This window comes from Pangasianodon hypophthalmus, chromosome 26, assembly GCF_027358585.1.
Source record: "Pangasianodon hypophthalmus isolate fPanHyp1 chromosome 26, fPanHyp1.pri, whole genome shotgun sequence".
Taxonomy (NCBI): Eukaryota; Metazoa; Chordata; class Actinopteri; order Siluriformes; family Pangasiidae; genus Pangasianodon; species Pangasianodon hypophthalmus.
In genome coordinates, this window is record NC_069735.1 from 14028557 (window position 1) to 14054631 (window position 26075).

Consider the following 26075-nt stretch of genomic DNA (forward strand, 5'->3'; position numbering starts at 1 on the left):
CCCCTTTTCTTACTGCATCCTTGTCAAAAAAAAAAAAAAAAAAAAAAAAAAAAAAAAAAAAAGTCAAAGCCAATTTAAGCACAAATTCATCACTTACCTTTGTTTTTTATTGCGACTGGATTGTCATGGAAGCTCCTATGCATTGCTTTCGATGGCAAACCCTTCAGTCAACATTTTAAATAAATAAATAAATCAGTCAATCACGCATCCGTTATTACTATGCAGTCATGAATCATCCGCTAGTTAGACTCAAAAATTAGCTTTAAAAAAATGTGCCGATTTGATTCATGATATACTGCAACAAGTCTTCTGACGTTAACGTTTACTCACATTAACAGGATGGCCGTTGACCTGCGCGTTAGACTCGTTCTCCATGGGCAGGCTGGAGGTGTTACTGATGGGGGCGTGGTGATCTGGATGACCTACAAGTGTTAAAGACACTTTATAGCCAGACAGACTTTTTATAGCCTTTAAACAGCAGTCCAATTCCCAAATTAAATCCACATCATCAGAAAATGCAGAAAGCAGTGCCGCATTGTACAGTGTCAATATGTGCACAAGGACAAATGTAACATAGCTTAAAAGCAGATAAGAAGATTTTGCTTTTCAGTGTGGGACGTTTTCAGCATGTCATTAATGATTAGTATTACAGTTTGCATAATGCATTTCACATTTTGTTTTTGTTTTTTTCCTCCACCGGTGTGATTTTCGCTCTGCCACAGAATCTTCTTCTTATTTAGGTTTTTAAATACAAAATGAATTATTATCACCATTAAGACTGAGGCGTCGGATGTCCATCAGCAGCTTGCCCTCTCGCAGCGCAGCATCCATATTGGCCTTCCACTTTTCGTAGCTCATTTCGGCCACTCGCTGTCCACCCAAAGCCACAATCTCATCGCCCGCGTGCAGGTGGCACAGATGAGCCGGGCTGCCTGAGGGGCAGAGCCAAGCACACACACACACACACACACTGGGGTTTATACTGTTACAACTTTTTCCACTCGTCTGAATCACCTCCAGAGAGTCAATTCAGACTAAACTGAGTCAAGTCAAATTTAGACCAAGTCTGATTTGTTAAACAAGGATTGTGCAAGTCCTATGTAAAAATAAAAAAAATAAAAATAATAATAATAAGTCTTATTATTGAGCACTGAGAGGTAATAAAATGTAATAGACAGCCAGCCCACTATATTTACTGGTTGCCTTAATGTGTAGTTACTAGAGCTGTCGAATTTCTGTAACATTGCATTTGAAGGATAATTATGTTTAACTTGATATTTAATATTAATTGGCTATTTTTTATACTGCCTCAGACAGTCAGCAAACAAAAATGAGCAGCAGCGACACACTGTGTGTGGCACATAAAGAAACACTTAGTTCAAAAGTTGTACATGCATTCACACACTCGTTTACATCTACAGGCAGTTTAGAGTCTGTAATCCACTGACAGGTATGTTTTTGATAGCTGGGAGGAAACCAGAGAATCCATTTCCTAAAGTTTGGTGACTAGAAATAAATCCACATCTGAACAATTAGTTTATTCCAACAGCCATATGTGCCCTAGTGCTTGCTCATGAACACAAGTAGCAGTGTTACTACTACGTTAATGAACACAACACGATAAGAATGGAGAGCTCATCCTGAGTGCAACAGCATGTCTAACTAATCAGACTGATGCACAGTAAGCAACACCTTCACTGTTCATCATCAATCATTCATGCCTGTGTCGCTCTGTGTACTGAGAAACACACACACACACACACACACACACACACACACACACACACACACACACACACACACACACTCTCAAGGTTGTGTTGTAGGGGGATCATGCAAAAGGACGGAAGGAAAACCAATACACCAGTTAACAAACTAATTAAACTAATTAAACTGCTGCAAGTGACAATGACACCATATTAAACAATACGTCTAATCACACCTACCTTCACACTAAATGAAGCATATAGTCACAATAAAGACAGCAAATCAGCCTCGTCAGTAAGACTAATCATTTCATCTTTAAAGTAAACCACTTAAAATATTTTTAATATTTTGTGCTTTGCAAACGTGTTCTAATCACAATAACGAATGCTCTGCTGTTCACCATTAATCAGACTGCGATATTGGACAGCTAAAGTTAGATAATCAGCTGAGCTTAGACATTAGCTCGCTCTCTAGAATTTTCCTCCTTATTATATAGTTTTTTGTATTTTTTTTCCCTTCTTTTATTTGTTTCCCGCCCATGTATTTGTTCTTATTTTGAGGTCAAACTGTGTTTTGCGTTTGATTTGTTGATGTGCACATGCACAATATTTTTAAAAAGATTTTATAGGTTTTCTGCTTTTATCTTATTTTTTTAATATTTCTCTCTTCCTTTCCTTGCATTTTTTGTCTCCATCTCTTAGCAATGGCTTTAAAAGTGCATTATAATGTATATTTATATATTGCTAACAAAGTCCTTACTGTCCCTGTTGAAGAGCGATGCTAATGACGTGACATGAAGTAAAATAAAGTGTTAATGCACCAGACTCAAAATCATAAAGTCATAACCCTCGCACCAATGATATAAATCATTTGCGTATTGTCACGGCTGGCTTCATTTGTTCTAATGTTTCTAATTAACATTTAAATGATTAACAAAAAAAATTTATGTGACTGAGCTGCTGTCAATGTACACTCAGAGGTATTCAGTGTTAAAGAAGTTAAAATGATTTCAATATCGAGTAAAATAATCATGATAATCGGCCGACATGAAACGTAACGTCTCTTACCTGGTTGGACGGATTTGATGCGAGCGCCAGTCGAGTCCCAACGAGCCTGAAAGCCGAAGTCCGTGCCGCTGTTGGGCGTCTGATTCAGACTGACTTGCATGTCACGGTGATCCACCTGATGGAGAGACAGAACGGAGGAGATGTTACCTGAGGCAGGTGATCATGTGATCGCATCCTGTGGGGGAACTCGAGATCTTTGACGTTCTGATGCTTACTGTGCTTTTTTTCCCTCGGATCCTGACCATCTGTATAAAATTACACTTACACCTCATGGTAAACACGCATGCCTATACATTTCCATTAAGCGCTTGTTTACAACAGAGCGAGAGATCACTGTTGATTCTAAATAAAACTGGTACATTTCCTTAAGTGGGTCAGATATTAATAAATTATTGCTGGGATTATGGTAATTATAGTAATTATGGTGATTATGGGAGTGAAAGATGGACTCATTGTGTTCACCTCATCCTCCCTGCTCACACACACGGCTTTGTCTGGTATCAGGACACTAGCAGACATGAAGGAGTGAATGCTTGGAGCTGAGTCCATCTGCTTTCCCCTCTCTTCCTCTTTCTTCTTCCTCCACTGGACGGCTTCATGTGTACTGGAGCGAGTGTCATCTTTGTAATCAGGAGTTGTATCAATTCCTCGGTGGGGGAAAGATGCAGGAAGCTGGTGTCGCTCTCGCTGGCCGCTATGGGAATCGTCCATCTGCAAAGGGTTCAAGATGCAGAAAGTATGGAGAACTGTCCTTGAAAGCAATGTAAAGACATAATGAGAAGGAAATTTTCCTTGCTGCTATTAGTTCACAGAATTTAACACTTTACATCAATGTGGTTCTATAAATTATTTTATTCTTCATAAATAAAACACTGCTACAAACAGCTCCCTAAAATCCCACGCATGATGGAAAAAAACACTTAATAAATCATTTTTCTCTCTTAGTTTTGCTGTTATTATTACCATGTTAAAATGACAAGCAATGTCATTATGAAGTTTAAAAAAAAGACAGAACATCAACATCCTCACATGTCACTGAAAGCAAGTAGTTTGATAATGCAATATAGCAAAAACAATCAGAGTACTGTAAATTATTAGCAATTATTTTTGTTAATTTTTTTTTATTATTATTTGGACTGATTTTCTCACCAAAAAAAAAAAAAAAAGTGGGATAATACTGGCTCTTTAAATGAAGCACACACAAAAAAAAAAACCCTGCCTGGGTGAAATAGGGCCCTTTCTTTCATCCTAGTGCCCTGTTTCAATTGGGCAGTTATTTCAAAAGCTTGGGTTTCGCTATCTTGCAGGAGCATTAAGTGGCATGGCAGCCATGTTCCATTATTTATACGGGCTGCAAAGAGATCGAAGAGAGACGAGTAACACTAAACTGCACACAGAGCAATGTGCACATACACATTGGATGGACGAACAGATGCACACGCCCCCCAAAAAAAGTGCACAAAGAGCTGTGTGTTTGGGACAAACCAACCAACCCCCTACGCCCCCAAAAAACTAATTCTACAAAAAAAAAAAAAAAAAAAAAAAAAAAGAACAGGTGGAGGGCAGGAAAATAAACAAGAAAGTAAAAAGCCAAAATGCGCTCACAGAGTAGAATCTGGGCTGAGTGGACATCCTGGAGGTCTTGGTGCTGAACGGTTTTGGTGTGACGCCTGTGGAGAGCCGTGAAGTGCCCTCTGACCTGCGGAAACCTCTGGGCAGCGCGGCGGACATCTGTGGCGTGCCTGGAAAGACACCTTCTAGAGACTTGGCACGCGAGACTGGCACTGGAGCAGAGTCTGTATCCGAGGCTGGCAGGAAGGGAGATGAGGAGCTCTGCACGTGATCAGATGCTGCGCTCACTACAGGAGGTGTGTGATGACTCGCTTCAATCGTATCGTTAGCATGAGAACAGCCTCTGTGTACAGGAGCAGGTCCGGTCGTGTTTATGGGTCCTGGCATGCTGCTGCTGCTGCTGGAGGTCAATGGAGAAGGAGTAAAGGCCTCATCTGTAGCCGTGGAGGCCAAATCAGTCTCCTCCCTCTGTAGGCTCCTCCTGCAAAAACTGCAAGGACACATGGATTATGCATATTTTTAAAAATAAGGGTGCAGTTTGTGACGTTTCAAACTATTTCCAGACTTGTCATATCACATCATTTTGAAAGCTACCTTAGAAAAATGGATTCCCAATAGTTCCTTAAAACGGATCTGGCTCATTTCTTCACTTCAGGCTTTTGTTTAAAATTTTTCTTGCCAGAAATTAGACCCACCCCATTTTCCTTAAAGGGCAACTTACAATGTAGGCATATAGCGCTTCTCATTTCTTTAAATATGTTTTCTTATTTTCTTTTCACCAGTTCTTATCTCCTTCCTCTGAAGATGCAAAAAAAAGGGCAACCTTGTTCACCAAATGAGCCATGGCTCCTGACTGAAGCTTTAACTGAAAGTGACGATGCACTGATGACTTGTTTTTACAGTTGTATTATAAGTCACTGTTCACAAATGTGTATCTCCTCCTACCTGGTTTCTCTGAACACATTTAAAGACGTCTTTGAGGCTTTGACTTACTTGCGCATCATTTAGATTACTGGAAAGCATCCCTAGTGTCAGTAGAGGAGGTGGAGTCGGTTAGGGCAAAGGGTGCTTTCCGATCCTTTAAAACAAAGGGAGGTGTTGCCCATGTGTGTGCTACCTTTGCTCCTGCTCCCCTCCGACTGGGACAGTCCCACTGCTCATGAACCCGAGTTGTTCTTGTTCGTCTTTCTTCCTGTGCAGGTCAGAGTTCACACTCCGCCTTCGAGTCTTCCACCTGGTCAGGTCCTACAGGCATACAGCAACATTAACTTTTCCACTTTTACCTACTTGAATAATAAGTGTCTAAGCTTGCACTCACACTGAAACACGACGAAGCAGCTGGAAGTCATTTATTTTTAATGCGAGGCAGTGATGCACAGTGACAGGAAGGACCAAATTAGAAGTGATACCAATGTGGCGACCAGCAGTGGGAATGAGGCTTGGTGGTATAATAGTATGATAAAGGAAAAAAAAAAGGCTGCCAGTGTGAAATCAGGTTATCTGTCTTGCAGGAATTTATTATTTGTTAAGTTAGTTTCTGGGGCTTATATCAATAGTAGCATTAACACTGATTATGTTTGGTTATGACTGGGTTTGGAGTGGGGAGTGTTGCCTCTCAGTTGCCAAAAACCAAAAATTGCCAAATGCCCCCCCAAAAAAATAAATAAATAAAAAAAACTCCCTGGAAAAAAATTCCAGGGGGAAAAATCCTAACAAATGACAAGAAAGAAAATAAAGAAATTCCAGGGATTTAAAAAAAAAAAAAAAAAAAAAAAAAAAAAAAAAAAAAAAAAAAAAAAAAAAAAAACTCCCCATAAGCCTTCTTCCCCTGTATTGTATACTGTAATGTCATTTATAATAAGAGCTCACTCACTCTGGATTATTAACAACAAAATCTAGAGGCCAAAAAAAAAATTTTTTTTTAAATTCAGGAAACTCCACAAAAAAGGACAAACTAAACTAAAACTTTAAAATAATAAATAAATAAATAAACAAAAACAAATTCGAGGGGGAGAAAAAAAAAAAAAAGAAGATAAAAACACACAAGACAAAACTCCAAGGGGGAAAAAACTACATGAAAAAAAATTTATTCCGGGGGGGTGGGACAGGAGAAAAAACACTCAAACTCAGCAAAAAAGAACATACTCCAGAAAAAAAGGCTAGAGAAGAAAAAACAAACTACAAAAAACCTACAGGGAAAAAAAAAAATCTGTAATGGAATTCATCATAAGAGCTTGCTCACTCTGGATTATTAACTGATTTTCCTCAGGATTGGTGCTTTGTAATGGGAATGAAGACACCACTCACCTCCTGCCACTTGGCCTCGCTCTCCCTCAGCCTGGCCTGATACTGCCGTATCCGCTCCTGTCGCAGGGAAACTGTCGCAGCTTTACCGCGCTGACTCTTCAGAGGATGAAAAGACGTGCTGCTTTCAGCCTCCTGTGCTACGGGCTCCGGGGTGATGTCACTCATGGACTTGCTCCTGTTGGGTTGAGAAAGTTGAGTGTAATTTCATTATAATTTACAGTTGTAAGATAACGGGTAAGTGGGCTGCAACAAACAGAAACGCACTATAACAGTTTAGTGTTTGCTTAAACACAGGGTTCGTACAGTGTTTATAAAGCGTTTAACATGGAACTTGCTTTTTCTAGCTAATTTAAATTGAAAAGAAAATGTTAATGAGGCTCATCATGTGCTATTCCTTAGCTTAGTGGATACGCAAGAATCCTAAGACTTTGAAACAAACATTTTTAAGACTTAAGCATCTGTATGAACCTTGTAAGCATTGCTCGAGAGACATGCAGACACTAGATATTAGCAGACACTGCAGCAGAACAACACAGAACTGCTTATTCAGACTGAATATTTTAATCCAGTACAGTGTGAATGCGATGGCAGAGCACAACACAGACCCAGGGGCAAGCCAGTTTGAAGCTAACCTCAGACTTGTAGCAAGGGAAAGCAGACATCACATAAACCCAACTATAGCGCTTTGCTCACAAGTACACACATTTATAAAGCCATAGCATAAACAACCGAACAGAACACACTCACCCAACACGAGCAGAATGTCCCGTGGGAGCTCTAGGAAATGAAGATAATGACAAATCGAACCAATTTAATAGCTGAGAAAAGGTTTTAGAATGAATTAGAGTGTTTTTAGAGCCTTTTCCCCCCTTAAGATGCAAATGTATATAAACTAAGTGTGTACATTTTTAGGAGAAGAAAAAAAAGAAAAAGGAAAAAAAAAAAAATAAAAAAAAAATAAAAAATTTTGTTTGGTTCATTTTTTTTCCTTTCAGTAGACGTTCCAAATAGAACCGGAACAGAAAGCTAGAACTTCCATGAAATTTTTTTACCCCATTTTGTAAGTGTGTGGGTTTATTGATGAAGATAAATTTTTTCAGCTGAATTTTTTCAGACTAACTCTTGTGTTCCATTTCATAAAATGAAACCATACTTAAAATGTTTCCCCGCCAACATGAAACTGTATGTGCTTAGTTATTTTTTTTTCTTTTGAAGCCAACCAACCTAATCTTTTCAAACTGCTGCTCATGCAGCATCACAGGGCAGCGTAACAGACGTGCTATCTGCCCTCTTCCACATACATGAGCTCACAGACACCCATGATTGGTTAGTGTTGCTCTGATTGACAGGGGAGACCTGTCAGAATGCCAAACAGATAGATTCAATTTTGGTTATTTCCTATATATATATATTCATATATATATTATTTATATATATATATATTATTTATTTATTTATTTTTTTTTCTTTCTGTCTGAGCCACCCAAAGTCAATATAATAGAACATGAGGGTCAAGGGCCTTTTCACACCTATTTGTCCACTTCCTGTGTCTGAATCAGAGCAAAATCTATTCTTTTGGTTTGTTTTTATTTTAAATACATGATATGTTTGGTTCACTTCCTGCAGTCGCTTCGACTCGGAGTCTAATAGATTTTCTGACTGCAGCTCGAGTTCACTTGGAAGCAGACTCCACCTCGCTCAAACGCTTGTTCTTATCCACATCCGAGTGTGATTTCAGTCTTCTCACTTTACAAATGAACCGCATCATAAATCCTTTTTATTAAATACTGCAGCTGTAATACATTTTTAAACACCATGTCAGTGTGAAATCCCTAACAGAGGATCAGGGGCCTCGCTGCTCACACCTGGGTGAGAATATCCGAGAGAAAAATCAGACCAACCCCATTCATCACACAAGCAAAACACAATTTACTCAAAAACAACACATTACATGTGCAACAAAATAGTTTATTTACCATTTATTAACCTGAAAGCATTTGTTTCTGTTCTCATGGGCATGAAGATACAAAGCTAGCAGCATGAATTGAGCAATAAACTCTGAAAACACTGTAGCTGGGACACTCTGTTCTGTCGTTTCTCTTATCACCATCAGATCTCCAGACTGGAACAGGCAGGTTTCCACTGATACTCTGCTTTCCGAGCTTGTTATTTCATTTTTACGTCCAGTGCAGTTAAGAAAGCAGAAGGCATGGTAAATGAGTCCAGTTCGTCGAAAAATCCTTGCGGAGCAATTTGCGACGAGTCAAAACAAGAGGAAAAGAGAAACGTGTCCCAGTTAACACACATAGCAGGTGTTCATGTGTGGAAATTCAAGTTTTTTCCCCCTTGATAGCTGATGATATTCCAAACACAACCGCATCTTATTTAGGCAGCATATTGGTGCATCCTCTCAAGTTAATCCCGAAAAAAAGAAAAAAAAAAAGCACAGATATTAATCAACAAGCTGTGATTTCCTGCAACAACACAGAAATAATAGTGTTGTTGCAAAACTGCTTGTAAAAGATTTATTTCATTGCTTTAAAAGTTACAAGAGTAACTAACATTAGCTTGTGCATATGATGAATGATTACATGTGTATACCTTGGGAAAACCTACCACTGTGTACCAGTGTACCACTGGAGCAGTGGCCTTAGTAGTGCGCCCTCTTCTGGCCATCTACAGACAAGTGAGAAATTAAAGGGGGAAAAAAAAACAAGCATCTTAGTCGGGTGTTGAGCCACCACAACCCACCAGAACAGCTTCAGTGCATCTGGCTGTACTGGGTGGATGCTGGATGGAGCACCAGTCTTCCAAAAGATATTCCCTCAGTTGGTGCTTTAGTGATGGCGAGTTAAATAAACAGGTAGCTCCACAATCTGTCATAGGTGCTCAACTGGGTTGAGATCTGATGACTGTGAAAGCCATAGCATACCATTTACATTTTCATCCTCATCATTTTCATCCTCATCGAAACAATTGCGCGAGCCCTCGTGCTCTGTGGGGGGAGGGGGGGGGGGTGAAGTCATTCTGGAAGACACCACACCCATCAGGCTAGAAATGTTTCATCAGGTGATCAGACACAAGAACTTTGTATTGATTTGCTGTGACGCTTCACTCCAAGTGAAGCCAAACCACGCCAATAAAATAAATAAACATCCCCCACAATAGGGCAGAGCCACCATTTTTTTTCCTTTAATTTGTCACCTGTCTGTAGATTTAGTACTAAAGTTTTGGTATTGGCTCTAAACAAACCTTAGCTCTAGTCTATATGGCTTAAGTATGGACTTAGGTAGTGGCTCCCAACTCAGAAATCCAAGCCTAAGGCAGGACAGAAGGAGGACAATAGGGATGGAAGGTGCTTAAAAGATGGTTTTTAAAAGGTTTGTTGGGATCTGGATGAGGGTGGGCAGGTGCAAGCAGGGGCTCCCAACCAGGGAGTGACATCAAAGTCAGAGTCTTCCTCGGATGAGCCATTAGTCTTTCGGCTAAACCCGGGAATCGAAGGAGAGAAAGAGAAAAAGAAAGAAATCAAATGAGCATTGTAAATTATTTAGAAAATCCTAAGGGACAGAGTAGATGATTAAAGTAAAGCCAAGAGAAAATTTAAAAAAAAAAAAAAGAGAAGACTAAATCATTCCACCATCCTGCCATCCAGACCAACCTGAAGCCCTGCATCTTCTTGTACCAGGGTCTGCGCTGTGACCCGAGTCTGATCCTCCCCACATGAGCGTCCTCCTCAGGAGTCCAGTACTTGGGCAGGAACTTGTCTGAATCTGTGTTGACAGAGGTCTGATGGGTAGCCTGAAGCACCCTGCGAGCGTAGAGGTCATCCTGAACGGGGTCAGCAAAGCCTTGGCCCTCGTCTGATTCACTCGACTCTTCATTCCAAGCTCGCAGGAGAAGCTCGTCCTCCAGAGTGCTCTTTCTGTAGCCGTCTCCGCTGTCCATGCTGCTGGGTAGCGGGGGCGTGCTGCTGTTCATTTGAGATGCAAATATTCCCTTAAAGAACGCAGCAAGAACAGAATACACATCCACATGCACGTGGGAAAGACTTCATCTTGCAGATGGTAGCGAATCAGTACTGATTAAAAATTAAAAGGTTAGTCATGAAGCAGAACATGATTAACTCTGCCAGCTCAGATGATTGATGAGATGCAAATCCACTCTATTTAAAGTCAACCAAAACAACTTCCATCATGTTGCTGAACCACATCAGGAGTTAATCAAGTAGCCAGTAAATAAAACCACACATCAACTTTCTCTGATAAACAGAGCACGTGTGTTAGCAAAGCCACGGCAGTGTTAGGATGTCATGCCACTTCAAGTCACTCCAAACTCTGACCTCTGGCTCGACATTTCATGAGGACCAGCAGCCAACCGAGAGGCATCAGACATGGTGACCCACGACCTTCTTGCACTGGGGCTCACTGCAGGGAACGGTCTCATACTTCTGGGGTTCAGAGGGACAGCGAAGTTTGTAGGAGTGTTTGGGGTTGCTGAGCGGAAGCGACGGCTCGCGAGGTCGTCCTGAACAAGGTCTGGTTCGGGCCGATCAGAGTCAGACTCGGAGTCACTCTGGTAATCATGTGCCCATTGGTGGAAAGCAGAAACGGGAGGGAGGTCGAGGGAGGGACTGTCTAAGCCCCTCCCATTTTCACTACAGCCAAGAAACGGTGAGGAAATCAGACTCAGAGGGATATTTGAGGACTTGCAAAAAAAAAATAAATAAATAAACTTTTCTGGGCCAACGCTGCATTTAATCTAATAAAGCCAGGATTGTACGATTAAAGAATCCAAACGCTTGCCAGACTGGACAGTATTCCAATCCACAACTCCTGACATGCTCGGAAGATCTCAACTTCTGAGCATAAGCAAAACACAAAAGAAAAAGGAAGTACCTGTGGAGCGGGCTGACACGACCCCTGCCACCTTCTTCATGCTGCACAAATCTTTTCTTCCTCAGTGCAGCCGGGAGGTTTCGTCTCTCTGTACCAGATGCAGACAGAGGCTCAGTCATCCTAAAGCAGTGCTCTGCCTCTGCGTCGCTCCCAAACCCTGACGGAAAGAAAAATGATGAGAAACAGAAAAAAAATGGGAGAATAACCAGAAAAGGTCACCACGGATCCTCAATCCACAGTGTGACTAACATGTGAAATGATTATAGTCGACTGTAGGATGTCCAGGCTGAACACACACCAACGCCTGCATTACCTCAGCAGTGAGGAATGATCCACTATGTCACACTTACATGAGCGCTGAGAATGAATGTAATGTGCCGAACTTTCATTATCATGCATTTGACAATCACAGCATAACAGAAGGAAAATAAACAGCAGCTTATAAAAGTATGGGGCTCTGAACTAGTGCACGGTGGTGGATTATGATGTTCTCACACCAATATTGTGATATATTAATACATCATGATACTAGTATCAACATTATATCATGATATACTTTTCAAAACATTGTAGTTAATGGTAGGTGTCATTGCTTTTAATTCCACACAAGTAACTCATTTCCCTCTAGCAAAAAAAAAATCCATACTATTTACAATACAGAGTGCTGTGTAGACATTTAGACTGTACAGTCTCCCAGGTGGTGGAACGAACTTCCCCTGGCTGTATGAACATCCGAGTCACTGGCTGTCTTCAGATAAACCCTGAAGACCCACCCAATATGTTTTTGATGGAGACTCTGAATGAGGGCATCTGCTAAATTCTGAAAATGTAAATGTGTTGCGTGCGATATAGAGCAGCACTAAAGCAGACACTGGACCTGTTAATTAATAATCATTAAATAAACCTTTATACAATTGCTATTTTGACAACAGCCTACATCTTAGTGCAAGATCGACGCAATCATTTTAAACGACTCATTGCTTCAATTTAGCCAACTATACATGACGCAAACTCCTCCTCAGCGCTCCTACCTTCACTGCCTGCTATTAATGTACAATCTGATGCCACACTCAGAGTGTGCGACTCCACCGAGTCCAGGCTCTCCACTGAATCCTCCCTCCTGTAGCTCGGCACCTCCCTGTCAGGGTACCAGGTCTCTGCAAAACCACTGTCCCTCACACTGGACTTGGAGCACGACGCCTCCTCTAAAGCCTGCAGGATCAGCAAGAGAAAAAGAGAGGAGTGTAAGAACGACGACTCCTTATAGTACCAAGCAGAGACCAACTCAGCACTTTGTAACTCTGGATTGTTCTACAGAACCGGACAAACAACACACTCAATATCCTGTAGACAACATCTGGAGGTAAACAGGTTTTATTTAAAAATAAATAAATAAATAAATAAAAACGCAGATCAAACACAAACAGCTGTTAGCGATGGGTAAAAGAACCGATCCTTAGATGTACTGCGATTTCCTTGATACATAAAACAAATTTGTCAGACTTCTACCTATATTCATATATGTATTGTTTCCTTTAAAAAAAATTTAAAGTAATTTTTTTTTTTTTTTTTTATATATACACATTCCAATACTGAATCAAAGGCTATTATAAGATAACTGTTACTGAAATTTGTCAAAGTGATGGATAAATAATTCCTACAGCTACTAGTGACATCAGTCTCCAGTCCTTACTCACTTTGGATAAGGCGACACCCAGCAGACCTTCGAAAGCTTTAAAGTTGAGCTGTGGGCCGCTGTAGGATGGGTCGGCCTGAGCCTTCCTTCCCAGCCAGTATATCGTGATCAGAACCTGACAATCAACGAGAGAGAGAGAGAGAGAGAGAGAGAGCGTGAGAGCTATGAATCCTTTCTGGTTAACATAGAGCATTATCTCCTTCTGTTAAAGGTACCAAAATTAGAATAAAAAATAAATTTAAAAAAAAAAAATTCACCCCTACCCCCCTACTACTTTAAATACACTGACAGTTAAACGATTAATGTACAGTCTTCCAAAAATCTAGTCGATCAGGCAAGGTCCGTTGTGTGTGCGCGCGTACTCGTGTTACCAAATTGCTAAACCAAATTAAAACACACTTTCACTTTTATTTAACATATTTTGACATTTTGTGGAAATAGATTCATGTCTAATTGGGATTTTAAGTCACTGATCCAAATAAAATATGTCATTATTGTGTACATATTATATATCAGTTTCTGTGAAACTACTCCTTTAACTGCCAAAATATTCACAGCAGATGAACAAAATGAGCTCTACTTACCCACTATTACCTACTGATTTCTATCTTGCATTTTGTCCTAATTATCCCTCTGTTTTCCCACAATTTTGTCCCATCTCTACCTCTCTAGCACCACACTGAGTGCTCTCTCTCTCTCTCTCGCTCTCTCTCTCTCTGAGCCATGTATGAAAGGCTCTTGTGTTCCCGTGCCTCTTTTGTCTCTGTTCATCCAGAAAGATCTTCCACTCATTGAGCAAACAAACACTAAAAACCCATTGTGCAAGGTAGCTTTACAGCTTAAGATTTTACAGAGAGAAATGTTAAAATGCCAAAACAGTCTGAACGTGTACCAAAAAAAAAATATGATAAAAGAACAGACAGTAAATGCAATTAGTAAGTCATTTAAATTAATATTAATATAAAACTACATACAACTGTAGTACAAAACCAGATAACATCAGAACACACATCTACATCTCACTGTTCAGTACTCAACCTCAACCTACATATCAAGTCAAAGCTAAATAAGACTCAAAACCGTGTTCTGGATTAATACAGGCAGCTCCAGAATTATTGGCACCCTAAGCAAACCCTGGAGGATCTGAAGGGATTCTTTGCTCAGTATCTTACAATCTCATCAAGCATTATTGGAGAAAATATTATAGGCGAAGGTGCTAATACACTGGCAAAGGAAAGTTGCACTAAAGTGAATACTAAACACAGGGGTGCCAATAATTGACACATGCAGATTTGTTAGAATAAATATATGTCAATTAAAGATTGGTTTAATTAAGTAATTAAGTAACCATAAATCTTTTTTTTTTGTTTTTTTTTTTAAACCCATCTTTACCAAGAGTGCTAATAATTCTTAAACTGAACATATGTAATATGAATATAACATCATATCGATCCATAAAGCTGAAAAGCTCTGAAACACAAACAATAATTGATTCGACTTACATTTTTCAGTCTCCTGGAAGTCTCCTGACGCCTGTAAGGACACAAATGAAACCAGTAAGCTGGAGGTTTAAAGCAGCTACTCTGCTAAACTGCCAGAGATCTGCAGTGATCTCCCAAAACTCCATTAAATCGACTCGCTCGACATGTGTTTACGCACGTGGATGCATCGTGTAGACACAAACACGTGGTCTACGGAGTGGTTGAACACTTTCTAACATGAACAGCACAGTAAATAACACTCAGAAGCTGTCACACAGTCGGGGATCTGTAGTGAAGACTTCGGGTTATACAGTAATAAGGGCAGGTGGGTGAAAGTCAGACGAAAATAGACGCTCAACATATATAGATCTGCTATAGTTTCACCACAGCACGGGGTCGTAAGGCTAAATTTGGAAGACATGCTGCCATCCAGCCAAACCCAACAAGGCTTAACACACACAAATCATGCTGTTGGAAACAGCTCAATGGAGAAGGGCTGCACAGTTAATCGCAATTCGTTAATCGTTATAGTGAGGGAATAACGGCACCAGTAAAACTGCTTTATCCTCTTTTTCGTCATACTCAAGTATATATGCAAGGAGAAAAATGTACTATTCACTGTGTGACATTTGGTTCTCTTCTACTAGGTTAAAATTCAGCTCATTTTCCTGTACTGGAAAATAGAATATAACAATTGCTTACTAAAAACTCATTCATAATAAAATGTATAAGGGCAATTCAGTCAAAAAACATTTAGGCTAAACACCTCATGAATTCTATAGTCAAAATCTGTACAGATTTTTCAGAAACTGTTTCAGAAACTACTTTCTTCCAGAGGAGAATACTTGTTATGCATGACCAATGCAGTTCTATGGCACATTTATACCATGAAATCTTCAGGCCAGGGAATGTAACTGGAACTACTTTGTACTGTCTTGGTTGTTTAAAGGACAGCTTTCATAAAACTCTCGGTCTGTCTCAACACTTCTGTGGTTCCAGTGAAACAGTTATAGTTTTGAATTTGCATCATATGGTCGTCTAATTTAAACGTTTATAGGCAGCCCCATAACCTGCCGTTAGACTTCAATTGTAAGTGAGCTTTGAGTAAAGGGGTTTTCTGTATTTTTCTCAGTACTGGAAAACATGCTGAAATTCTCGACTGTAGTAAATTAAACACTACAGAAGTGGTAAATAAGGATCAAGTTAAAAATGCTGGATTATTCCTTTCTGTGAGTGTGGCACTCATTTAGAGTCACTCTTTAGTGTAAAGTAGACACATATTTCTGCGGTCAGACCAGTTGTCCGTTGATGTGCATCAGTTATCCTGAGCGGTTTAACGACAGGCCGCAGGTCAGAGGGTAAAGCAATAACATTCCCTCACATCCCTCACATCGGCAGATTCCAAACACACTCACCATGGACACGGCTTTAAAGGACTCAGACTTGAGTGTGTGAGCTGTGCTTTGACGCTTATCGAGTGAAATGGCCACTAAAATGCTGGTGACACCAGGGACTATGAAGGACTAGCATCAGCAACAACTTCAACTTCAGCAACCCAAGTTAACTTTGGGAGGGATTTCGAGGATTGTTCCTTAAAATGAATAATACAAAAACATCTGGGAATAAGAGATCCAAGATTGGGTAGCTCTGTTTTCCTGGCAATTGCAGCAAACTAAATAGGAGCTACAAGGTTAATAGCATCCAAAAAAAAAAAAAAAAAGCTCAAGGAAATAAAACTATGTATCTAAACTATGTCATCTTGCATGCAAAATATTATAAAACATCAAAACCAAAGTCAAAATGCAAAATATTCTACAAATTTGTTTGTTTTCTCATTAAGAATTACTTTGTGTTGATTTAATGGCCAATTAGTTTAGTAATTAGCTTAATTTTAAATTAAATCTATAGCACAATAATGTGGAAAAAAGGTGCCAATACTTTCTGAGCCATTATCTGCACCTTGTATAAACTGACCAATAAGGTACAGTTTTGTTTTCACCCCAGTGATTATTTACCAGCTTTCATAAATATTCCGCTACATCCAATCGTCTCGAGCCTGAAATCCATGGAGTGTGTTTTGGGTGATTACCTGACGGTCACGCGAGTGGACACGTCCTGCAAGTCTCCGGGGTGGAAGAGCTGTGCGTCATTCAGCCCGAGTTTTCCACAGGCCTTCAGAAACACATTCACGTTGTCCTGCAGACAGTAAAGTGGGAAGTGTGTTAAAGCGGTTCGGCATGGAAGCAGCTCAGCATTTCCACGAACATGGAAATTTGTACTTAAATACCATTCGTGAAACTAGCAGAGAAATTTGTTCTGCCGGCCCCAGTGTGTATTTACTTAATGTGAACTGAGGAGAGCAAAGAGGTAGCCAAATTAAAGCAGAGAATTAAAGCAGACTTTGTCAGAGATGGAAGTAGCAGATTTACAGGTAAAACTGAGTCAAACATTTATGCAAACACACCAATTTCTTTTCCTATTTGACTGGAGATAATGGAAATGAGAGTATGACAGCCAACTAAGCCTTTACTGATGTTAATATAAAACATCTGGGCCTTAAAAATTGCATGTAAAACCAAAGGCTGGAATTCTATTAGCTTTTAACTATGCATACGCATATGCAAGATGGCTGCTGTGCATATCCTGTGGTCATTTCGAGCTTAATTTGTACACATCTTCAGAAATTAACACGACATGTTGAGCAACACCAGTAGAAATTGTAGGGGGTGTGGCAAAGCACAATGTGATAGTGTCCAAAACAAACTAGCATCGTGTCTCAAATCACATACTATTCCAGATCATTACTGAGCACCAATACTAACCAGTTTCCCTATTAGAATTAGCGTTTGAATTTTACAAACCTCTCACGTAGTCTTCAAACCTTCTGAAAGGTCTGTTTTGCATACCAGTCTTCTGCATTTTCTAGATTAGTAAATACTTTTGAGTGTAAGGTCAGCGTTTTCGATTTGAGATGCAGATCATGACAACAATCACGATGACGGCAGAAAGTTTTATCAAAGCACGTCAGAGTGATTAACATCACTGTGCATCAAATCACTAAACAATTTACATTTCGACTTGGAAACCTGACGGACAGAGATGTTTGGGCTCCGATATACCATCTAATGGATGTTGCTTTTAATCCACCAGACGTATATGAAGTATGCAGGCGAGTGTGTGAATAATGCTGCTCTTTTTGACGCACTTCTGGATGCACATGCAAAATCATGCTTCAAGTATAAATTGGCCTTAACTACTTTAGAGGTACATCAAGTAAAACGGCACTCACTAATCCGGCGATGGGGGTCGAGAGTCTGTTCACTCTCTTGATGATCCCGGGCTTGAGTTTGTTGATCAGGCTGTGTGGACACGAATAACACATTCATCTGACAGTTCCCAAATCATCACTCCTCTACACAAAACAGGATTACGTTCACAACATTTCTGCCTAGTTACCAACATAAAGCACAAGCACTTTTCTCTCTCCACTCACTCGCACAACAAGACTCCATTCTCCAGGGCAGATCTAAAGTTACTGCTCCCGAATCTCTTCTTGGTCACTTCCTGCAAAGAAAGAAGTTAAACTAAAATAAGATCAAATATCCTTGAACAAAAATTTATATTGAATAATAACTTCTTTAACATTTTAAACACTGCAGTACACTATGCTATTACCCACAGCAGGCCAAATCCAGCCCTTGGGTACGTTTTAACTGCCGTTTTTTCAGCCAATTAAAATGGAAAAAAAATGTATGATCACCATTTGGTATGCATTAGGCAAATGTCTTTTGAGTGTTTGTCCTGCACAATAATGTTAACAGCCAATTGTAACTAGCATTAATTAATGCTACTCAAGATCAGTTCAAACAAAGTCAGGTCAAAAATGCTCAACTAGCTATCTGAGCTACTAAAATTCAACACAGAAAGACATTTATAAAGACAAGTGGACAGAAATGGTCAGATACATCAGTGATAAGGAGAGTGGATGTCCTTGCACTGGATGTGTTCGCAACTGCTTGACAGTTTCATGATACACAGTTGGTTTTAGAATTAGTTTATTCATGGTGCCATGATTAATATACAAAAAAATATGGAGGAGTTTTTCAGTTTCTTGATTAAACACATTTGGCCCTTCATCTGCTAGACCCCAGTTGAACAAACCTGACCGATATTGCCGTACTGCAAAAAAGGCGAGATGTAAAAAAATCTGAAAATATCAAAAGTAGCTACTACAGCATCTTCCTAGAATACAAGTAACCTGTTGAAACATCTCATGGCGGTTAAATATTATCTTTAGAAATGAGCTCAAGGTGTCATGAATTGTGTGAATCCACAGATATTCACGAGTGTGAAGCAGGAAAGTAAACATGCAGAGAAAGTGCCACATGTGAGAGAGCGAGCAATTCAACTCAGCGAGCACTGAGAGCTCAATTTAACGACCACGCTTGCTGATACTGCTCTACGCACTCAGGTTAGCCACCCTTATAGTCTTTAAACTCATAATACATTAAACATAAACCTCGGCACCAGGAGTTCTATGCTAGCAGAAACATAAATGGAGCTAAATAAAATGTTTCATGATGCAGATGATTGCTTAATACTTAGAAAGTTACTCATTTCTGTATCACTATCGATGCTCATACGATGCACATCCTTATTTTTTCCCGTCAATTAGTGCAGTTGTAAGTAGGAAAATATTAACAAATTGCTTAGATAAGATATTTTATCCAAATACCAAGCATTTAATTAAAGGGGGAAAACAACATTACATGAGATTAATTACTAAAAGCGAAGAGGGCATTTGGGTGTCTGATCTCTCACAGTTTACACAAGAGCCTCTGAAACTGTATTATACATCATCAGCGCTCATTAAAGAGCCGGACAGCAATCAGGCTTCGTTTTATCAGTCCAAAGAGTGGAAGATCTGAGAGAGCAAGTTGCCATGTGAAGGCATACGAGGCATTAGTGAACACTAAGGAATTAGGGGTCCTACAGAGGGCTTTTGTATTTGGTCAGTGTGTTCTCAAACCCGTGCTCTTTCTCATCAGCCTGTTTGCGTGGATGGAATGTCGCTCTGACAATAGCCGACATAATCATACACAGCAAGTGGTCCAGCTCACACGGTGAAAAAGCCAAAACAAGAACTTCTAGGAAGCAAATGTACGTGAGCACCATATCAGAAAAGCTAAAGACCAAGAGCCTGCAAATGCACTCTAAACAAAACCAGTTCAGTTCAGCTGGGATATGTGGGATACACAGCTTCATGTGCTAGTGCATTATAATCCAATCTATAAAGTGGCAGAGTGGCAAGGAAGCAAGTACATGCTTAACAAGAAAGCTGAATTCACAGAAAAGGAAACAGTGCTATGTCTAAACAGGAAATGGCTTTTCACCATAGCAACGCTGCACCACAGCCTGAAACGCTGTTGTCCATTTTAAAATTTACCTGAAAGAAAATCCAAAAATAGACCTGAAACTAGACCAAGAAGTGCAGGTATTGAAAAAAGGAGATGCATTTATGTAATTATATCCTAAAACAAACTTTTCTGCTCATCAGATACACTATCTGTACTTACACTTTCCCTTTGTTTGACATATCCTATATTTCTGCAAATTAACTTATTTTATTTCAGACTACTTGCTTTAAAACAAGATCTTGGAGGCCACAAGTTAGCCCAAGGTTCCACCAGTACACTTTTTCCAAAACTAGCCCAATATGATGTAAAAAAGGAAACCCTGGCAACCCTGTCGGTGATGTCTGAACTGAAAAATATGACTCGAACACTCAAAGCCGCACAAGTTTAGAGAGAGTGTTATATTTAGCTTCAAGTTGGTGGCGTTTAACACCAGAGAGAACAAAGGGCTTACTGAAGGCACTGCTGTACCTCATTCATTCAAAGTGATTATTACAGCATTGCTATCAAACCATAAAGCACAAGCTCAATACTGTGAGTCTGTGTGTGTCCACACACACCTGATCAGACAAAGATAAGAAACAAGCCTAAACTGAAGCGTGTACAGTTCAGCTCTACAGCACATCAGTCAGCTGATACTAGAGAGTAATAGTAGCTACAAAGTATTCGATAATCCTTCAAATAAACTCCATGTAATCTAAAACTAATACTTAAAAAATGTGTTATTTAACAATGAACAACGAAAAATTGTTGATATGGTGAAGTTTCCTGTAAGGAGATGTTTAATATTTATGGAAGGAGTCTCCAGTGTCAGTGCTTTTTAACAGTCAGCAGGTTTTCCACCATGGGAAGGTCTTCAGAGGAGGAGGAGCTTACATCTTGTGGTTTCTCAGTTACATGACAAGCTGAATTTGTGTTTTGTGTGTGTGTCTTGTGAACTTTAAGAGAGGAAAAAAAAAAAAGAAAACTGAGAAAACAACCATTTATATCTGCTATAACGCGAGTGAAACCGGAACTAACTGGTTTCACAACATGTAACTAAAACACCATGTCATTATTTAATTATTGACAGTCTGTGGCTTAATATATGAAATATGAAGTATCATGATAATGGAATTGAAGATCGTCAGAAAGTGGGATGAGCTAATGATTCAAATAGTTCAGAAACGCTTCAGCCGCTGTGCTCTCAGAAAGAAGGGTACCAAAATATACTTTTCCTTGTTGCTCGGGTGGGACCGCCATCTTTTGTATGTATATTGTATATTAAACCTCAGAAGGTGCATGTGATGTACATTTATTAGCTTTTAGAGTAAAGCTTTAAAGATGGTCCTTTTATTTGATCCAATTATATACCATAAATTATATATATTTTTTAAAGGTATACTATACTAAGAGTCTTGGGTTCAGTCCTGAGCTTGGATTGCTGTCTGTGTGGTGTTTCTGTGTAGTATTTCCCCCATGTCCGTGGGTTTCCTCTGGGTTCTCTGATTTCTCTCATCATCCCAAAATCATGCCAGTAGGTGGACTGGATAAGATAACTTGCCCCTGTGTGTGAACGAGTGTGTGTGTAGTGCCCTGCGATGGCCTGGGGACCCATCCAGCATGTACTCTCGCGTCACACCTAGTGATCTTGGGATAGGCTCGGGATCGACCGTGACTCGGATCAGGATACTGAAAGCGAGTGAGTGAGTGAGTATTACATTATATTCTTGTTTCCTAGTAAAGGATACATACTAAAGGTACAAAAGATGGCACCATGGCAGCGGCCAAGACAGTTTGGTAGTTCAGCTTCATTTCTAAGAGTGTCTCTCAACCTTATGCTTGTATTAATCTAAAGCATGATCGCAGGCATCCTGATGTAAACTTAATATGGAGCAAAACCTGGGCATACCCCATGTGTGTGAACGTGATCTCTTTAGGTGGAAGATGAACTCTCTCTTACCTCGATCCATCGCTGTGCCTCTCTGAACGCCACCTCACATCCGACTGCCGTCTGCTCTCTCCACTCCATCACCAAACTACTTCAAACCAACCTGTGAGAGCTGCACAATATATCAGGTGATCATCTTGATCACAATATTCGTCTTTGCAAGAACAACTTGAAGATATGCACTTGGTAATGAGCACTTTAAAAACCTACAATATATTTTATTAGTTTCTGTGAGCCTTCTGGTCACAAATTAAAAAAAAAAAAAAAAAAACTACTATTGTTCAAGGCCAGATTACTGTGATGTGTCACGTGATCACTGGTTTTAATGCACCTATGGCGGGCCACAATGTGTAACAATATTACTGCAATACAGCATTTTTTTGTGTAGTTCTGCAGCCTGCAAGGGGTTTTACTTTTGAAAAAAGTTTTCTTTTAGCTAATTATTTTGCTTCTTTAAAAGTATTTCACCTGGAAGTAAACTGCAGGAGCCTTGAATATTGTTACACCCAAGTTTGATGCATAAACCCGAATGTTAGTAGTTTAGACTGTAATTCATTCAAATTACCAGTGCAGAGATATTTTAAATCACGTTTAAAATGTTATTTTAGGTCTCACTTCCACGCCCTGCAGTGCAATAAACCGCTTCCCGTGTGTCTTTTTTTTTCAGCCTCACCTTAAAACGCACCTTGTCTAATTCCCCACTAGCGTGCAAAAGATGGAGCCTTTCTTTCTGTGTTTCTGCTGCGTTAATCCTGAATCTCACTCCACCTGGCCCTTCACGTGACCCGGAAACACGACAAAAGTCCCGTTAAAGTGCTCAAAATACAAGCAGCTGAAGACAAGGACAGCAGGTTCCGCTTAAAACTTCAGGCAGAGTGATGCGGCGCCACAACGAGGCCACACCCCCACTCATAAAGTCAGTCGAAGCCACGCCTTCGCTTATAAAGTCAGTCGAAGCCACGCCTTCGCTTATAAAGGCTGTCGAAGCCACGCCCTGACTATTAAATTAACTGCATTGTGCTGGTTCGATCTTCCACAAGATGGCGCCAAATCCACAATTTCCACTTCTCAGTAGGACAGACTGGTGTATTTTTTCCTACATAATACTCGCTCAGAGACAAGGATGCTTGATTTCTAACATCATCAGGATTGCAGTTAATTCATTTATTCATTTACATTTACATTACATTACATTTATTCATTTAGAAGACACTTTTATCCAGAGCGAATTACAAATGAGGAAATACAAGCAAAGCGATACGTCAAGCAGAGAACAATACAAGTAGTGCTACCATACAAGATTTTTAATTGAGTGCGAGAGGAGCAGAGTGCACAGAGTAGAGATGTAAGAGCAGGTAGAAGTGCAAATTATTATTATTATTATTATTTTGAGTGGGGAAAAGTCAGGGGTTAGTTAAGTGTTCACGGAAGAGGTGGGTCTTTAGCCGTTTTTTTTGAAGACAGTGATGGATTCTGCTGTCCGGATTGAGGTTTGAAGTTCATTCCACCACTGAAGGACAGTCAGTTTGAAGGTTCTGGAAAGGGACTTCATGCTTCGCTAAGTAGGCACTACAAGGCATCGGTCGTTAACTGATTGCAGGTTGCGGTAGGGAACATAAACCTCAAGGAGTGTGTTGAGGTAAGGGGGTGCTGTTCCAGACAAGGTCTTGTATGTGAGCATCAAGGCCTTGAATTTGATGCGGATGGCTACAGGAAGCCAGTGGAGGGAGACGAAGAGGGGTGTGACATAGGTCCTGTTGGGCTGGTTGAAATCAAGGTGTGCTGCTGCATTCTGAATCATCTGAAGGGGTTTGATGGAGCTGGCTGAGAGGCCCGGGAGTGGCGCACAAGAGCCTGGACTAGTAGCTGTGTGTCATGATCAGTGAGATAGGGTCTGATTTTCTTGATGTTATACAGAATGATCCTACAGCACTGTGCGGTTGTTGAAATGTGGCCTGCAAAGTTCAACTGGTCATCAAAAGTCACCCCAAGGTTTCTGGCTGTCCTGGTTGGCTTGAGTGTGGTTGAGCCTAGCTGTACGGTGAGGTTGTAGTTGATTGAGGGGCAGGCAGGGATGAGGAGAAGCTTCATTTTTGCCTCCGTTATACATTTTCAGTAAGCGCTTTAATCCTGGTCAGGGTCACAGTGGCTCCAGAGCATATCATGGGAATACTGGGTGTGAGGTGGGAATATACCCTGTATGGGACACTAGTCCATTGTAGGGCTACACACACACACAGACACACACACATACACACACACACATATTATTCACACCTAGGGGCAATTTAGCATAGCTGATTCACCTATTGGCATGTTTTTGGGAGGTGGGAGGAAACTGGAGAACCTGAAGGAAGACCACACAGACATGGGGACAACATGTGAAACTTCACACAAACAGAAACCTGAGCTCAGGATCGAACCGGGGATCCTGCAGCAGTGAGGCGTCAGTGCTGGATTGCATTTAAGATATCACTCAAAACAGATTATACAATTATCCAGTATCAGATTAGCTTTAATCAAGTTGCTCCATTACTTTATACTCCATTAGTTTACACCTCAGTTGGGATTTAATTTCAATCTTGCATCGGAGATGGTTATATTTTCTAAAATGCCAGCATATATTAGATGGCTTGTGGGAAATGGATTTTTTTTATTTTTATTTTAGTTTCCTTAAAACGTGAAGGTAAAAGTAACAGTAATAATTGCTCTGAAGAGTAACATTATTTCTGCTTAATTTTTTTAGACTATCATGGTAGATAGCCAAAAACAATCTAGGTTTAATCAGAGGTTAAGCTTTTAACCACTGATTTGTTAAGCCATATTTGAAATTAAGTTAATTTAAATTTAAAATAACATGAACAAGTCATTGATCAGACCTAAACTCTGGTTATTTATATTCTTTTTGGTGCCACTCACCTCATGACCCATTCAAAAACATGTAAGAACTGCTTCTGTAATCAGAAACACTGTCCACATCCATTCAAACCACTTAGTACTGTAGTACTGAGTATACAATTTTATAATAGGAGTGAATTATAATCCCATGATCCAGTGTCACCCAGTAGAGGATGGGCTCCCTTTTGAGTCTGGGTCCTCTCAAAGTTTTTCCTCATGTCATCTCAGGCAGTTTTTCTACTTTGTGGAAATGTCTACCGTGAATGAAATCCTGCAGCCACCATCTTTTTGACAGTCTATTACATCCATATGCTAACCTTCTTCACCGATACATATAGACAAATAAATCTTTTGTACTAATTCTTTAGTTTACCCAGCTTTTCCTTTTTTTTTTTTTTTTTTTTTGGATGATGGTGCTTTTAAAATTCATAGTTCCGCATATGATACAGTAAATAATGATATACTTCTTTCCTCTCCTCTGTTGATATTGTTGGTACAGTCCTGAATGGATCAGGTCACAAACTGACAACAGTTTATCACCAGAGGTAAACAGAATGAATGAATCATTGCCCTGTCACTCATGGTGTTCCTCCAGGGATCAGTTCTTGGTCTGCTTCTCTATAATTTACAGGTAAGCCACTGGTTAACATTATTCATAACCATGGTCAGATTTCACTGTTATGCTTCTAGCAGTATGTATCGCTGATCTAAAACTCTTAATATCATAATATCCAGGAATTTTAGATATAATGCAGATATACATAGAATTTCTCAAGTGGTTAGGAAAGTAGGTGTCATATTTTATCACTTACAGTACTAGAGATGGGTGGCTTGTGTCTTCAACGATTTAAAAAAACATCAATATAAGACAATATAAAACATCATCAGATTATCTGCTGTTGTCTTAAATCTGATTATTTTGGACTTTTGTAGAACCGGGGGCAACAGTACCACCAACAGCGGTAAGAAAAACAGACAGAATGGTATGAAGAATAAAGAAATGAGTCTGGGGCTGAATTCTTACTCGCCAAGATTGTAGATTCTCGCAGCCTATCAGTGACAACCATGTCAGGTGATTGCCCAGAGTGACACACTAACCTAGATT

At 39.9% G+C, this 26075-nt stretch overlaps 1 protein-coding gene across 5 annotated transcripts in view; it reads right to left on the reverse strand.

The window, feature by feature from the left end:
- Window positions 1-22995, reverse strand: part of lmo7b (LIM domain 7b) — a 34572-nt gene extending 11577 nt beyond the window's left edge. For 2 of the 5 annotated variants that reach the window (XM_034300255.2, XM_034300253.2), the window contains exons 1-18: window positions 22746-22994; window positions 22085-22184; window positions 18222-18292; window positions 18018-18087; window positions 16818-16924; window positions 14750-14780; window positions 13249-13362; window positions 12583-12763; window positions 11552-11708; window positions 7401-7430; window positions 6654-6828; window positions 5464-5591; window positions 4380-4836; window positions 3237-3485; window positions 2775-2889; window positions 771-932; window positions 331-422; window positions 98-161 (exon numbers count right to left, since the gene is read on the reverse strand). In XM_034300255.2, the coding sequence (XP_034156146.2) occupies window positions 98-161; window positions 331-422; window positions 771-932; window positions 2775-2889; window positions 3237-3485; window positions 4380-4836; window positions 5464-5591; window positions 6654-6828; window positions 7401-7430; window positions 11552-11708; window positions 12583-12763; window positions 13249-13362; window positions 14750-14780; window positions 16818-16924; window positions 18018-18087; window positions 18222-18292; window positions 22085-22153 (2272 nt within the window). In that variant the 5' untranslated portion in view covers window positions 22154-22184; window positions 22746-22994. Of the gene's footprint in view, window positions 1-97; window positions 162-330; window positions 423-770; window positions 933-2774; window positions 2890-3236; window positions 3486-4379; window positions 4837-5463; window positions 5592-6653; window positions 6829-7400; window positions 7431-10314; window positions 10627-10995; window positions 11311-11551; window positions 11709-12582; window positions 12764-13248; window positions 13363-14749; window positions 14781-16817; window positions 16925-18017; window positions 18088-18221; window positions 18293-22084; window positions 22185-22745 lie in introns of all 5 variants that reach the window. The other 3 variants (XM_034300257.2, XM_034300254.2, XM_034300256.2) reach the window with 3 other exon arrangements.
- Window positions 22996-26075: the final 3080 nt, after the last annotated feature.